Source organism: Rhinatrema bivittatum, chromosome 4, assembly GCF_901001135.1.
Source record: "Rhinatrema bivittatum chromosome 4, aRhiBiv1.1, whole genome shotgun sequence".
Classification (NCBI taxonomy): domain Eukaryota; kingdom Metazoa; phylum Chordata; class Amphibia; order Gymnophiona; family Rhinatrematidae; genus Rhinatrema; species Rhinatrema bivittatum.
The window spans coordinates 172,961,362-172,974,060 of NC_042618.1; the positions used below are offsets into that span (position 1 = coordinate 172,961,362).

At 46.2% G+C, this 12,699-nt stretch overlaps 1 protein-coding gene across 2 annotated transcripts in view; it reads right to left on the reverse strand.

The window, feature by feature from the left end:
* The window catches only part of DNAI2 (dynein axonemal intermediate chain 2), an 83,499-nt gene that overhangs the window by 24,939 nt on the left and 45,861 nt on the right, over nt 1–12,699 (reverse strand). For both annotated transcript variants that reach the window (XM_029599245.1, XM_029599244.1), the window contains exon 10: nt 5,445–5,668. In XM_029599245.1, the coding sequence (XP_029455105.1) occupies nt 5,445–5,668 (224 nt within the window). The remainder of the gene's footprint in view (nt 1–5,444; nt 5,669–12,699) is intronic.

Genomic DNA, 12,699 nt, shown 5'->3' on the forward strand with positions numbered 1-12,699 from the left:
GATAAACTTTATCCTTTACCGGAGGAGGCGCTGGAGCTCCTCAGACTTCCTAAGGTGGATTCGGCAGTGTCTGCTGTCACGAAGAGGTCTACCATCCCGGTCACGGGAGCTACGGCCCTCCGGGATATTCAAGACCGGAAGTTGGAGGTACAACTCAAAAAGATTTTTGAGGTTTCCGCCCTGGGAGTGCGAGCCGCCATTTGCACGAACTTCGCCATGCGAGCTAGTCTGCGCTGGGCCCAGGTTCTGCAGGCTAATGCAGATCTCTCTCCGGAGGAGTCTTCCCAAGCAGATAGGTTGGAAGCAGCTATTGCGTATGGGGCTGATGCGCTCCATGATCTTTTACGCACTTCAGCTAGGTCCATGGTTTCGGCAGTGTCGGCACGCCGTCTCCTTTGGCTGCGCAACTGGGCAGCGGATGGTTCGTCCAAGGCTCACCTCGGGGCGTTACCCTTTAAAGGGAAATTGCTGTTCGGAAAGGAGTTAGATGACTTGATGGTTTCGCTAGGCGAGAACCGAGCGTTTAAGCTGCCAGAGGATAGGGCCCGGGCGCGCTCTTCGTTTTCCAGCAGAGCTCGTTTCCGGGGTCCCCGAAAGTCCAGGCCACAAAGATCCACCGGGTCCTCTTATAGATCGTCCTCTTCTCGAAACACTCACTGGCAGCAGTCCTTTCGAGGTAAACGCTTTGGCAGGCAAGGAGGGGCCCCATCGGGTGCGGGGTCCAAGCCTTCGCAATGAAGTTCGGCCGGCCCATCCCTCCTTGCGTCCTCACCACGTTGTCCCAAACGTGGGGGCGCGTCTATCCTTGTTCCTCGAGGTATGGGCCAGCATTACGTCGGATCAGTGGGTCCTCAATGTGATAAGACACGGCTACGAGTTAGATTTTGCTCGCATTCCAGCGGACAAGTTCCTGATCTCGCCCTGCAAGGATCCCATGAAGAAGGTGGCGGTGCTAGACACCATTCGAAAACTAGAAAGCTTGGGGGCCATCTCTCCGGTTCCGGTCGATCAGTATGGCAAGGGCCGTTATTCCATTTACTTCAAAGTTCCCAAGAAAGACGGCACTTTCCGACCCATTCTGGATCTGAAAGGAGTCAACAGATGCCTTCGGGTCCCTCACTTCAAGATGGAGACCATTCGTTCGGTGATCGCGTCAGTGCGGCCAGGAGAATTCCTTGCGTCACTAGATCTCACAGAAGCATACCTTCATGTGGGCATCCAACCAGCGTTCCAGCGGTTCCTGCGGTTTTGCATTCTGGGAAGACACTTCCAGTTCCGGGCTCTTCCGTTCGGCCTGGCGACAGCGCCTCGGACATTCACGAAAGTGATGGTGGTGGTGGCGGCGCACTTACGTCGGGAAGGCCTCCTGGTTCACCCTTACCTCGACGATTGGTTGATTCAGGCAAAGTCAGAGAGCTTGTGTCGGCAGGCGGTAGCCAAGGTGCTTCAATTCTTGCAGTCCCTGGGCTGGGTAGTCAACTACAACAAGAGTCATCTGGAACCCACTCAGTCCTTGGAGTATCTAGGAGCTGTCTTCGACACAAAACGGGGCAGAGTGATTCTCTCTCAGGAACGGATATGCAAACTACAGTCTCAAGTGCAACGTCTTTTGTCTCAGCACCGTCCGCGAGTCTGCGATTACCTGACGGTTCTCGGATCTATGGCCTCCACGCTGGCGTTAGTCCCTTGGGCATTCGCTCACCTGCGGCCGCTGCAGTCTTCATTGCTTTCCCGCTGGAAACCGATTTCAGAGGAATTTTATCTTCCACTGCCTCTCGACAGTCAGGCGCGCTCCAGCCTGAGCTGGTGGCTGGATTCCAAACATCTTTCCTGTGGAGTATCTCTTCTCCTTCCCAACTGGACAGTGGTGACCACGGATGCCAGTCTTTCCGGTTGGGGTGCAGTTTGCCAAGGGAAATCGGTTCAAGGTCTGTGGTCAGAAGATCAGACCCGGTGGTCTATCAACCGCCTAGAGTCCAGGGCGGTCCGTCTGGCATTGCAAGCTTTTCTACCCCTCGTACGAGGAAAGGCGATCCGAGTATTGTCGGACAACGCTACCACCGTGGCTTACATCAATCGCCAGGGCGGGACGAAAAGCCCTCAAGTAGCGGAGGAAGCGCGTTCCTTGATGGCCTGGGCAGAGCGGCATCTCAGCGATCTCGCTGCGTCTCACATAGCAGGAGTCGACAATGTCCAGGCGGACTTCCTCAGCCGGCACCACCTGGATCCGGGAGAGTGGGAGCTGGCGGAAGAAGCATTCCTTCTCATTTGCAGGACTTGGGGAACGCCCCACATGGACCTGATGGCCACGTGGAACAACTCAAAAGCTCCAAGATTTTTCAGTCGACGCCGAGAAAGAGGAGCAGAAGGGGTCGACGCGTTAGCTCTTCCCTGGCCAGCGGAGGTGCTACTGTATGTGTTCCCACCGTGGCCCATGATCGGCAAATCCTGCGGCGCATAGAATTGCACCCGTCCAACGTGATCATGGTGGCGCCGGGAATGGCCGCGCCGTCCGTGGTTTGCGGATCTGATCCAATTGTCGGTGGCGCCGCCCCTTCGTCTACAGGGGTTTCCAGGGCTCCTTCGTCAGGGTCCCGTCTGTTTAGAGGATGCGGATCACTTCTGTCTCGCGGCATGGCTTTTGAGAGGAATCGATTGAAGCGCAAAGGTTACTCAGATGCGGTAGTTGCCACGTTACTGAGATCCAGGAAGCAGTCTACATCTCTGGCTTATGTTAGAGTCTGGGTAGTTTTTGAAGAATGGTGCGTAGAGCGGGGTCGGATCCCACTTCCGCTTCTATTCCTGATATTTTGTCTTTTCTCCAGGCTGGGCTGGCCAAAGGTTTAGCGTGCAGTCCCTTCGGGTCCAAGTCGCGGCGCTTGGTTGTTTGCGTGGTAAAATCCGGGGAGTCTCCCTGGCTCTCCACCCGGATATCTCCCGTTTTCTTAGGGGAGTGAAGCACCTCCGTCCTCCTTTACGGCTCCCTTGTCCATCTTGGAACCTCAACTGGGTGCTCTCGGCCCTATGCTCAGCTCCGTTTGAGCCTTTGAAGCGTTCTACATTCAAAGATCTCACGTTGAAGACTGTATTCCTGGTAGCGATTGCGTCCGCTCGTCGGGTTTCCGAGTTGCAGGCTCTGTCCTGTAGAGAGCCCTTCTTGCGCATTTCTGATTCAGGGGTTTCCTTGCGGACCGTTCCCTCTTTCCTGCTAAGGTCGTATCGCCTTTTCATTTGAATCAATCGATTGAACTTCCCCGCTTTCGCGGTTTGGGGATTCTTCCGACCCGAAGTTGAGGGACTTGAGAAAACTAGATGTGCGGAGGTCTCTTCTTCGCTATCTAGAGGGTCTCAAATTCTTTTCGTTTGACAGATCATCTGTTTTGTGTTGACGTCGGGTCCGAAGAAAGGTTCTGCGGCGTCCCGCACAACGATCGCCCGTTGGCTCAAGGAGGCCATTGGTTCCGCGTATATTCTGCGCGGTAGTCTCAATCTCCGCCGGTGGGTCTTCGAGCTCATTCGACGAGATCTCATGCTGCGTCTTGGGCGGAATCTTCTCAGGTGTCGCCTCAAGAGATTTGCAGGGCGGCTACCTGGAAATCGTTGCATACCTTCATTAAACATTACCGATTGGATGTTCAGGCCACTGATACTGGGGGTTTTGAGAGAGGGTTCTCCGAGCGGGACTCTCTGCTTCCCACCCTCGATGACTTAGCTCTGGTACATCCCAGGTGTCCTGGACTGATCCTGGTACGTACAGGGAAAAGGAAAATTAGTTTCTTACCTGATATTTTCGTTCCTGTAGTACCAAGGATCAGGTCCAGGATCCCACCCACAGTGTTGCGCTATAGTAACGGAGAGTCCGCTCATTGTTGTTTTTAATACGCTGACCCCTTGTTTTGTTCGCTCTCCCGGTTGGGGAGTCTGTTTTCCTGTAGGGGTGTTGGAGTTATTTTCGTTTACTTAGTAAGTTTTCTATGGTTAGCTATGTTGGCTTTTGGATTTTTTTTCTACTTTGACATTACGTATGACTGGGGGGCTGTGACTGGCACAGGGGCTTATATATGGCTCCGCCCACAAGTTTTAGTCTGTCTCCATCTACTGGTGCGGAGTCACAACCCAGGTGTCCTGGACTGATCCTTGGTACTACAGGAACGAAAATTATCAGGTAAGAAACTAATTTTCCTTTTGCTACTGTGGCCCCTGATTTCTGGCACAGGCTCCTGGAATTACTAAGGAAGGAAGCATGTGCAAAAACTTTCAGGAAACCATTGAAGGCTTTTCTTTTTGCAGAAGCACTTAGAATGGTCTAGGCTTTCTTTATATCATTTTGTGCAATATTGGATACTTTTGACATTACGATATTGGTCCGTGAGTATGTTTTGTTTTTATTATGTATGTATATCTGGGAACTGCTTAGGACTTGGGATAATGCAGCATACAAATGTTTTAAATAAAATAAATTCTCTCCCCTTTCATCTTCCCTCCTGGCATTATCCCATCCTTTCTCCTTCTGTCTATTCTCTCCCCATTTCCTCTAGGTATTCTCCCCATTTTCTACTCCCTCCATCCATTCTCTCCTCTCTCTTTCTCCCTTCTCCTCCCTGCCTCCAGGCATTCTCTCTCCCCCTCCCTCCCAGCATTCTCCCTTCTGCCTCAAGCGACATTCTCTCACTCTTAATCTTCTTCCCTCCAAGCATTGTCTATCTCTTTCCCCCACCCCACCTCCCTCCCAGTATTCTCTCCTCTTTCTTTCTTTCCAGGCATTATCTCCTCCTCCATCCTGGGCCCAGCTGTGACTCCTGTCCTGGATCCAAAGCTGCTTTAACCACTTATGGGGCTAACTTTTGAAGATTATAGTACAAACCCTCTAAGTTTACATTTTGCCCCTGCTATCCAGGTAAATTTTGTCTGGGCAAATACAGTAACTGAATTCTTGGGCCCCAAATATGGCCACTAGCTGTCACCTCTTGTGTGATAACAGCCTCCCTCCACACAGAGGCTATAAACCACTGCTTCTGTAGCATCTCCAGCTCTGGCTAATCCAAGGAGCATAAATCCTGACCCAGGAATGAAACCTAGGTCCTCTGCATGACCAAATCCACCAGGTAAGGCTGCTGAGTCACCAACCCAGCCAACAGTTGTTTTATTTTTTAGTAACCCCAGTGAAAGGAGAAAATGCAGCCCAGCAGTAGCCAGGTCGCCAGCTGTGGAAAGATTTCTTCCTGACAATTCGCACTGTTCCTTACAGTCTTAACTGTATCATCACTACAATCTAGTTCCTCCAAAAACTTGCCCACAATACTTTTAGGGGGTAGTCTTAAAACTATGACGATTGCTGCTAAGCCCATGGGTAGTTTTCTTCACCAGTTCTCTCTGAAAGGCAAAGAGCACGATGCAATAACAAACAATTTTTTAAAAGACTGGAAAAATGTTAATTCTCCTACTTGGTCCACATGATGGATGACTCCCGGCTGTCCTCAGACCAGATGCGGGCGGTCCAGTCTCCCACTGTGATAAAGTTTTTTAAGAAAAAGGGGTTCCTCTGCAGAGAGTAGATGGGGCCATGGTGCCCGCTGTAGGTACAGACAATCTTCTCTGCGGGAGTCTTGGCTTTGCGGTTGCAGGCGATCACGATCCCCTGTTCTGTGCCCACCATGAACTTCGTTGGCTGTAAACAGAGAATGCCACCATTACTAGAGGTGTGAATACTCCCTCCTCGGCCTGCAGAATAAAACATTTCTCAACAGAACTGCGTTTCTTGGCAAGGGGCTCAGTCAATCAGAATGTAGCCACTTAAGACTGTAAGGAAAAGATCTATTCTTCTGGGATCCTGCCAGGTATTTGTGACCCAGATTAGCCATGGCTGAAGACAGGACACTGGGCTTCACGGACCTCTGCATGGCACCACTTATGTTCATAAGCTTTTTGGGGCAGGGACTTGTTTAAAATGTTTGTTTGTTATAGGATGCCCTACTGTAGAACACATTAGACATGCTGAAATAAAAATGCAAAAACCATGGATAAAATGATTTGGATGAAAGAAGCACTGTGATTGGCCCCCAAGGGATTGCACCATGAACAAACATAGGATTATGGACAGCAGGAGGATTATGGACAGCAGGAGGCCACACTTCACTGCTATACAGACAAATTACAATCTTTCATCCAATTGTAAGTGGAGGGTTGGAAGAGATAACTAAGATCAATTTGGGATTACATGGTTACAGCAAAATGAAGTGAAATTAAATATCAATAAATCACAGGATCTTCGGTTAGGGAGGGTGAAACTGTACACAGATTTTTTGAATTTGATAGATGGTGTGCAGATTCCATTTTGAACTTCAGCTCACAATTGGGTATAAGATTGCATCAGGAACTGTCACTCGATCAACAAATTCCAGTGGTTGCACAGTCGTCTTTTGGTTATTACAGATGATCTAACAGATTTGTCTGTATTTATCTTTTGCTAATCTGACTTTGGTAGTACAGACTTTGATAATATTCTGACTGAAATACTATAATTTAATCTACACTGCTGCAAAATGCTGTAAAGAGATTAAAGATGGTGCAGAACACTGCAGCCAGGATCTTGGGTAGTCTAAGAATGAAGGATCATATCTCCTCCCCTCTTTTGAAAAGGCTCTGTTGGTTATTCCTAGAGGCAGGGTGTAAATTTAAGATTTTAATACTGGTATTCAAGGTGTTATAGGATTCATGGCCCAAATACTTTAGAGATAAGATCTCCTATGTGCCTCAAAGATGTTTACAGTCTTCCCAAGATAAGCTGTTGGTGCCTCTTACTAGGTAGGTGGCTAGTTTGCAATATATCAGGAGTTGAGCTTTTTCAGTTATGGCTCCGGTATTATGGTATAGCCTGTCTAGTGTAATTCATCTTCAAACAATTATCTTATTTTCCATAAAGCTGTTTCAGCAGGTTTATTTATTTATTTTTATTTAAGTCTTTTCTATACCGTCGTTTAGTAGTTTCCGTCACAACGGTTTACAATAGGCACAAACAAATAATGATGAAGTTACTGTTGAGATGCCCATTAATTAAGAAGATGCTAGAAGACATTTTATAAAAACATTATGATGAGGTAATTAGATAGATTTGATGACTCTATATTAGCAGGGTGGGTGATTTTTGCCTGACTAGTCCTGATTCCTAATTTTTGCTGGATTATGATCCATGCCTGATTCTTAATCCACATTGTATTCCTGATCCTTCCTAGTTCCCAGCCCTTGATGTCCTTGGCTCACCCAAACTTTCAGGTATTTGCTGAAACACCAAATCTTGGCTGCAGCCTGCACTCTTGGGTTCAACCCACGAGGAACGGCCATGGTATCAGGCGAAGACCCCGCCTGGCTGCTTTGCATAGTGGGCTACCTTCCTTGACTCAGTTTCCATCCTTAGACCACTGATTAGAGACTGCCCCTGTTCTCCTTCTGATTTTTTCCTTGCTCTCCCTGGAGGAAAACCCTTGTGACATGCAGTAAGGTGAAAATTATAGAGATGGGCATTGGTGATTGAAGAGAAGTGTTGTGTTCGGCCGGTCGCGGTCCCGTCCTCAACCGGCTGCTCTTATCTCACCCTCTGGGCCGCAGACAGACTCCCGATGCCAACAGGACGAAGACGCAGTTGGCCACTGCAAAGGCCCAATGCGCCGCACAAGGACCATCGCTCTGCTGGTGCACTCTTAAAGGGCTCGCAGCTGGAAATCCCCTGTGGCGCCCTGAGATGACGTCCCAGGCCTTTCCTACTTTTTTTTTTAATAATTAGTATATTTTATTAGAAACCACATTAGTATAATAACAAGTAGTCATTTCACAAAGAAATAAAAATTTCTTACAACTTCCAATAGTGAGGTATGCCCTAATAAAAAGACATATACTAAAAGAACAATGGGATGTGCCTATCATATACAGTATGCTACAAACATTAACAAAAATGACAGGCATATGCATATTCGAAATTGTCCACATGTGTGGAATCCTTTTTTCTTAAAGAAATCTTACCCGTCCCTCCCTCCCTTACCCTTCCATTCGATTCTTAGCCATTAATAAATAATAACAAAGAAATGGCTGCTCAAGAAACATATCTATCCAACATTGAAGGAAAGATTTTATGCAATCTCATCGGTGTAAAGTACCACTGGTATAAAACCTTATACCGATTTTCTATTAGATTAGCTGAAATTAGTTCATTACCTGTGACTCGGAATATGTCTTTCCAATAATCTTCCGAGAGTTACTCCCTAAGGTCATGTTCCCAGGCTTTAATATGTGAGGGTTTAGCCAAGGAGTCTTGGTTTAACAACATATATATTTTGACATGACTTTCATAATTTGTCAGTTTGTCTACACATAGACTAAAATAAGTAGACTCCTTTCGACAAGTCTGCCTTTAAGCTAGCTCCCAGCATAAAATGCCTCAATTGCAAATAGGAGAATACCTCAGCATCTGGTAGGTGAAAATTGAGTTGAATATCTGAAAAATCTAGAAGACAGTTGGAGCCCCATATATGTTCCCATTAAAAAATATCCTGTGCTTTCCAGAGAGAAAAGGCTGTGACTACTAGACCCAGGGTGAACAAATTATTAATGAACAATGAAGTACTATAGTAATAATCCCTTTTACCAGTCAATGTTGTCCTCCATGTTGCCCAAACATGCAAAGTATGGGACAATGAGCTCAGCATATCTTGTATTAATGTCCAGGATTTATTAGGTTGTCATAGCATGTCTGAGAGAGGCATCTCACCAATGATTGCTTGTTCCAACAATATCCATGGTTTCCGAACACCCATCTTATGCCAATCAACAATCGCCCTGAGTTGGGAGGCTGCATGATACCAGAGCAAATTGGGGACTCCGAGTCCTCCCTGCAATTTAGATTCGAAAAGGACTCTTTTAGAGATCCTTGGGAACTTCCCCATTCAAATGAACTGCAATATGTGCCTTTGCCATCATATCAGTAATGCATGTGGAACTTCTAAGTGTGACATCTGGAAAAGATAGCTAATTCTAGGTAGTAGGTTCATTTTTGCTATAGCAATCCTGCCTAACTAGGATATATGGTATCAATCCCATTACTCCATCTCTTTATACATGCGAGCTAGCAACAGAGGGTAATTCAACTGGAATAAATCTCTAGTGACGCCTATTTATACCCCTAAATACTTTAGTTTTTGAGTAGCCCATTTAAATGGGAAGGCCGTCTTAAGTAAATCTATCTCATAAGTAGGCACTGAAATATTTAATATTTACAACTTATCCCAGTTGATTTTAAATCCCGATACAGAGCTGAATTGAGACATTTCTTCCACCACTTCCTTCAAAGATGTATAAGGATTCATCAGGGTAAATAAAATATCATCAGTGAATAGAGATATTTTGGATGAAAATTCTCCTATCCGTATTCCATCTATCAGAGGGTTGCCCCTGATTCGGAGTGCGAAGGATTCTAAAAATAAAGCAAAAAGAAGAGGAGACAATGGGCATCCCTGTAGTACCCCTACAAACTGAAAAAGCAGCCGAGTAGCCTCTATTGACCTTTATGCGAGCCTTTGGGGTATCGTATAATGTACCAATCCAGGTAATAAAAAAAAGACCCAAATTGCATTTTCTATAAGACTTTGAACAAAAAAAGGCCAATGTACCAAGTGGAATGCCTTTTCTGCATCCACTGTGAGAAGCAAAAAAGGAAATTTCTGTCGTCAGGCCCACCATATAAAGTCCACTATTTTACGGACGTTATCAGAGGCCATCCGCCTGGGGATAAAGCTGGCTTGGTCGGGATGTATGATATTGGCTATAAAGCCATTTAATCTATTAGTTAGAATTTTAGCGAATAACTTCAAATCAATGTTAATAAGTGAAATTGGATGCTAGGACCCTCAAACCATTTGGTCGTGACCTGGCTTGGCTAATATAGTAATGCCAGCCATATTGGAGTCATGTAAAAGGAATAGCCTCCACGTAATGAATTATACATTTTCGTCAAAGGAGGAATAAGAAAATTGGAAATGTCTGATAAAAAGTGGGCTGTGAACCCATCCAATCCTGGTGATTTACCATGTTTTAACTGTTTAATCACTGTAGAGACCTCCACTTGAGATATTTCTTGGTCCAAATTAATTTGCTGCATATCAGACAAAACAGGAGTAGAGATTCCATCTAAAAATCGCTCTACTTCCTGTATTTTAAATTGGTATCCACACTATATAAATCCAAATAAAAATGCAAAAAACGCTTTCTTGTGTCCAAGTTGGAGTCAATATGGTGCCTTTTTCATCTTTAATTTTAACCACATTATTCTGTACATTTTTTGCCTTTAATTTATTAGCTAGCAATTTGCCAGCTTTATTACCTCCTTCAAAATATGTTTGTCTTATGAGATCGAGGTGATGTGCTACTAAGGCCACATCCAGACCTGCCAACTTATTTCTGCAAGTCTCCAACTGGCTAAGGCTTGATTTGGAAGATGTTTGTTTATGGGTATGTTCCCAGTAAGCTGTTTGTTCCAATAAAGCTAATCTATCTTTTTCCTTTTGTTTTTTAATATAAGAGCCTCTAGCAATTAATTTCCCCTGAATTACCACTTTCAGGCAGTCCCTTAATACGACTGGAGACATATCATTTGTATCACTGATGCTCAAATAATCCTCAATTTCTGTAATTGTGCAACAAAGTCCTTGTTCTTCAATAAACTGTCATTAAGTCTCCAAAAAAGTTGCCCCTTATCATAGGAAAGGGGAGACTTTTCCGAAAGGATGGGCTCCACCTTAACCAGAGTGGAACCAAGCTGCTGGCACTAACTTTCAAAAAGGAGATAGAGCAGCTTTTAAACTAGAACAAGGGGGAAAGCCGACAGTCACTCAGCAGTGCATGGTTCGGAGAAATGTATCCTTGAAGGATACTAATGAAACAGGAGAGTTAGGGCATCCCAACAGAGAGGTTCCATTAAATGCAAACAAAGTTCATATACCTATATGTAAAAAAATCACCAACGCTAATGATTTCCGAATTATCCCAAACAACTGAAAAGCAGGTTGTTAAAACAAGCAAAAAAAACACACTTTGAAATGTCTGTATGCCAATGCCAGAAGTCTAAGTAGTAAGATGGGAGAGTTAGAGTGTATAGCAGCAAATGATGAGATTGACATAATTGGCATCACAGAGACTTGGTGGAAGGAGGATAACCAATGGGACAGTGCTATATCAGGGTACAAATTATATCGCAATGATAGGGAGGATCAACTTGGTGGGGTGTGGCACTTATGTCCGGGAGGGTATAGAGTCCAACAGGATTAAGCTCATACAAGAGACTAAATGCTCAGTAGAATCTATATGGGTAGAAATCCCATGTGTGTTGGGTAAGAGTATAGTGATAGGAGTATACTACCGTCCACCTGGACAAAATGGTCAGACAGATGATGAAATGCTAAGAGAAATCAGGGAAGCAAACCAATTTGGCAGTGCAATAATAATGGGAGATTTCAATTACCCCAATATTGACTGGGTAAATGTAACATCAGGACTTGCTAGAGACATATAGGGGTAGATTTTCAAAAAAAGCGCGTTCGCGTACTTTTGTTTGCGCACCAGGCGCAAACAAAAGTACGCTGGATTTTAGAAGATACGCGCGTAGCCGCGCGTATCTTCTAAAATCCTGGATCGGCGTGCGCAAGGCTGCCGATTTTGGGCAGCCGGCGCGCGCCGAGCCGCGCAGCCTGTCACCGTTCCCTCTGAGGCCGCTCCGAAATCGGAGCGGCCTCGGAAGGAACTCTCTTTCGCCCTCCCCTCACCTTCCCTTCCTCTACCTAACCCACCCCCCCCGGCCCTATCTAAACCCCCCCCTTACCTTTGTCCGTAGATTTACGCCTGCAAGAAGCAGACGTAAAACTAAGAGCGCCAGCGGAGTGCTAGCGCGCCGTGCTCCGACCCAGGGGCTGGTCCGAAGGCCTGGACCACGCCCCCGGGCCGGTGCCATGCCCCCGGTCCCGCCCCCGAAACAGCACGCCCCCGAAACGCCGCGTCATTGGGTCCCGCCCCCGACACGCCCCGACACGCCCCCTTCCGAAAAACCCGGGACCTAGGCGCGTCCCGGGGTTCTGCGCACGCCGGCGGCCTATGGAAAATAGGCGCGCCGGTGCGCAAGGCCCTGCTCGCATAAATCTGGGCGGATTTACGCGAGCAGGGCTTTTAAAATCCGCCCAAAGTTCCTGGATGTAATAAATGATTGCTTCATGGAGCAATTGGTTCAGGAACCAACAAGAGAGGGAGCTATTTTAGATGTAATTCTTAGTGGAACGCATGATTTGGTGAGCGAGGTAATGGTGGTGGGGCCACTTGGCAACAGTGATCATAACATGATCACATTTAAACTAATAACTGGAAGGGGGACAATAAGTAAATCTGCAGCTCTAACACTAAATTTTAAAAAGGGAAACTTTGATAAAATGAGAAAAATAGTTAGAAAAAAACTGAAAGGTGCAGCTGCAAAGGTTAAAAGTGTTCAACAGGCATGGACATTGTTTAAAAATACAATCCTAGAGGCGCAGTCCATATGTATTCCGCGCATTAAGAAAGGTGGAAGGAAGGCAAAACGATTACCGTCATGGTTAAAAGGTGAGGTGAAAGAGGCTATTTTAGCCAAAAAAAAATCCTTCAAAAATTGGAAGAAGGATCCATCTGAAG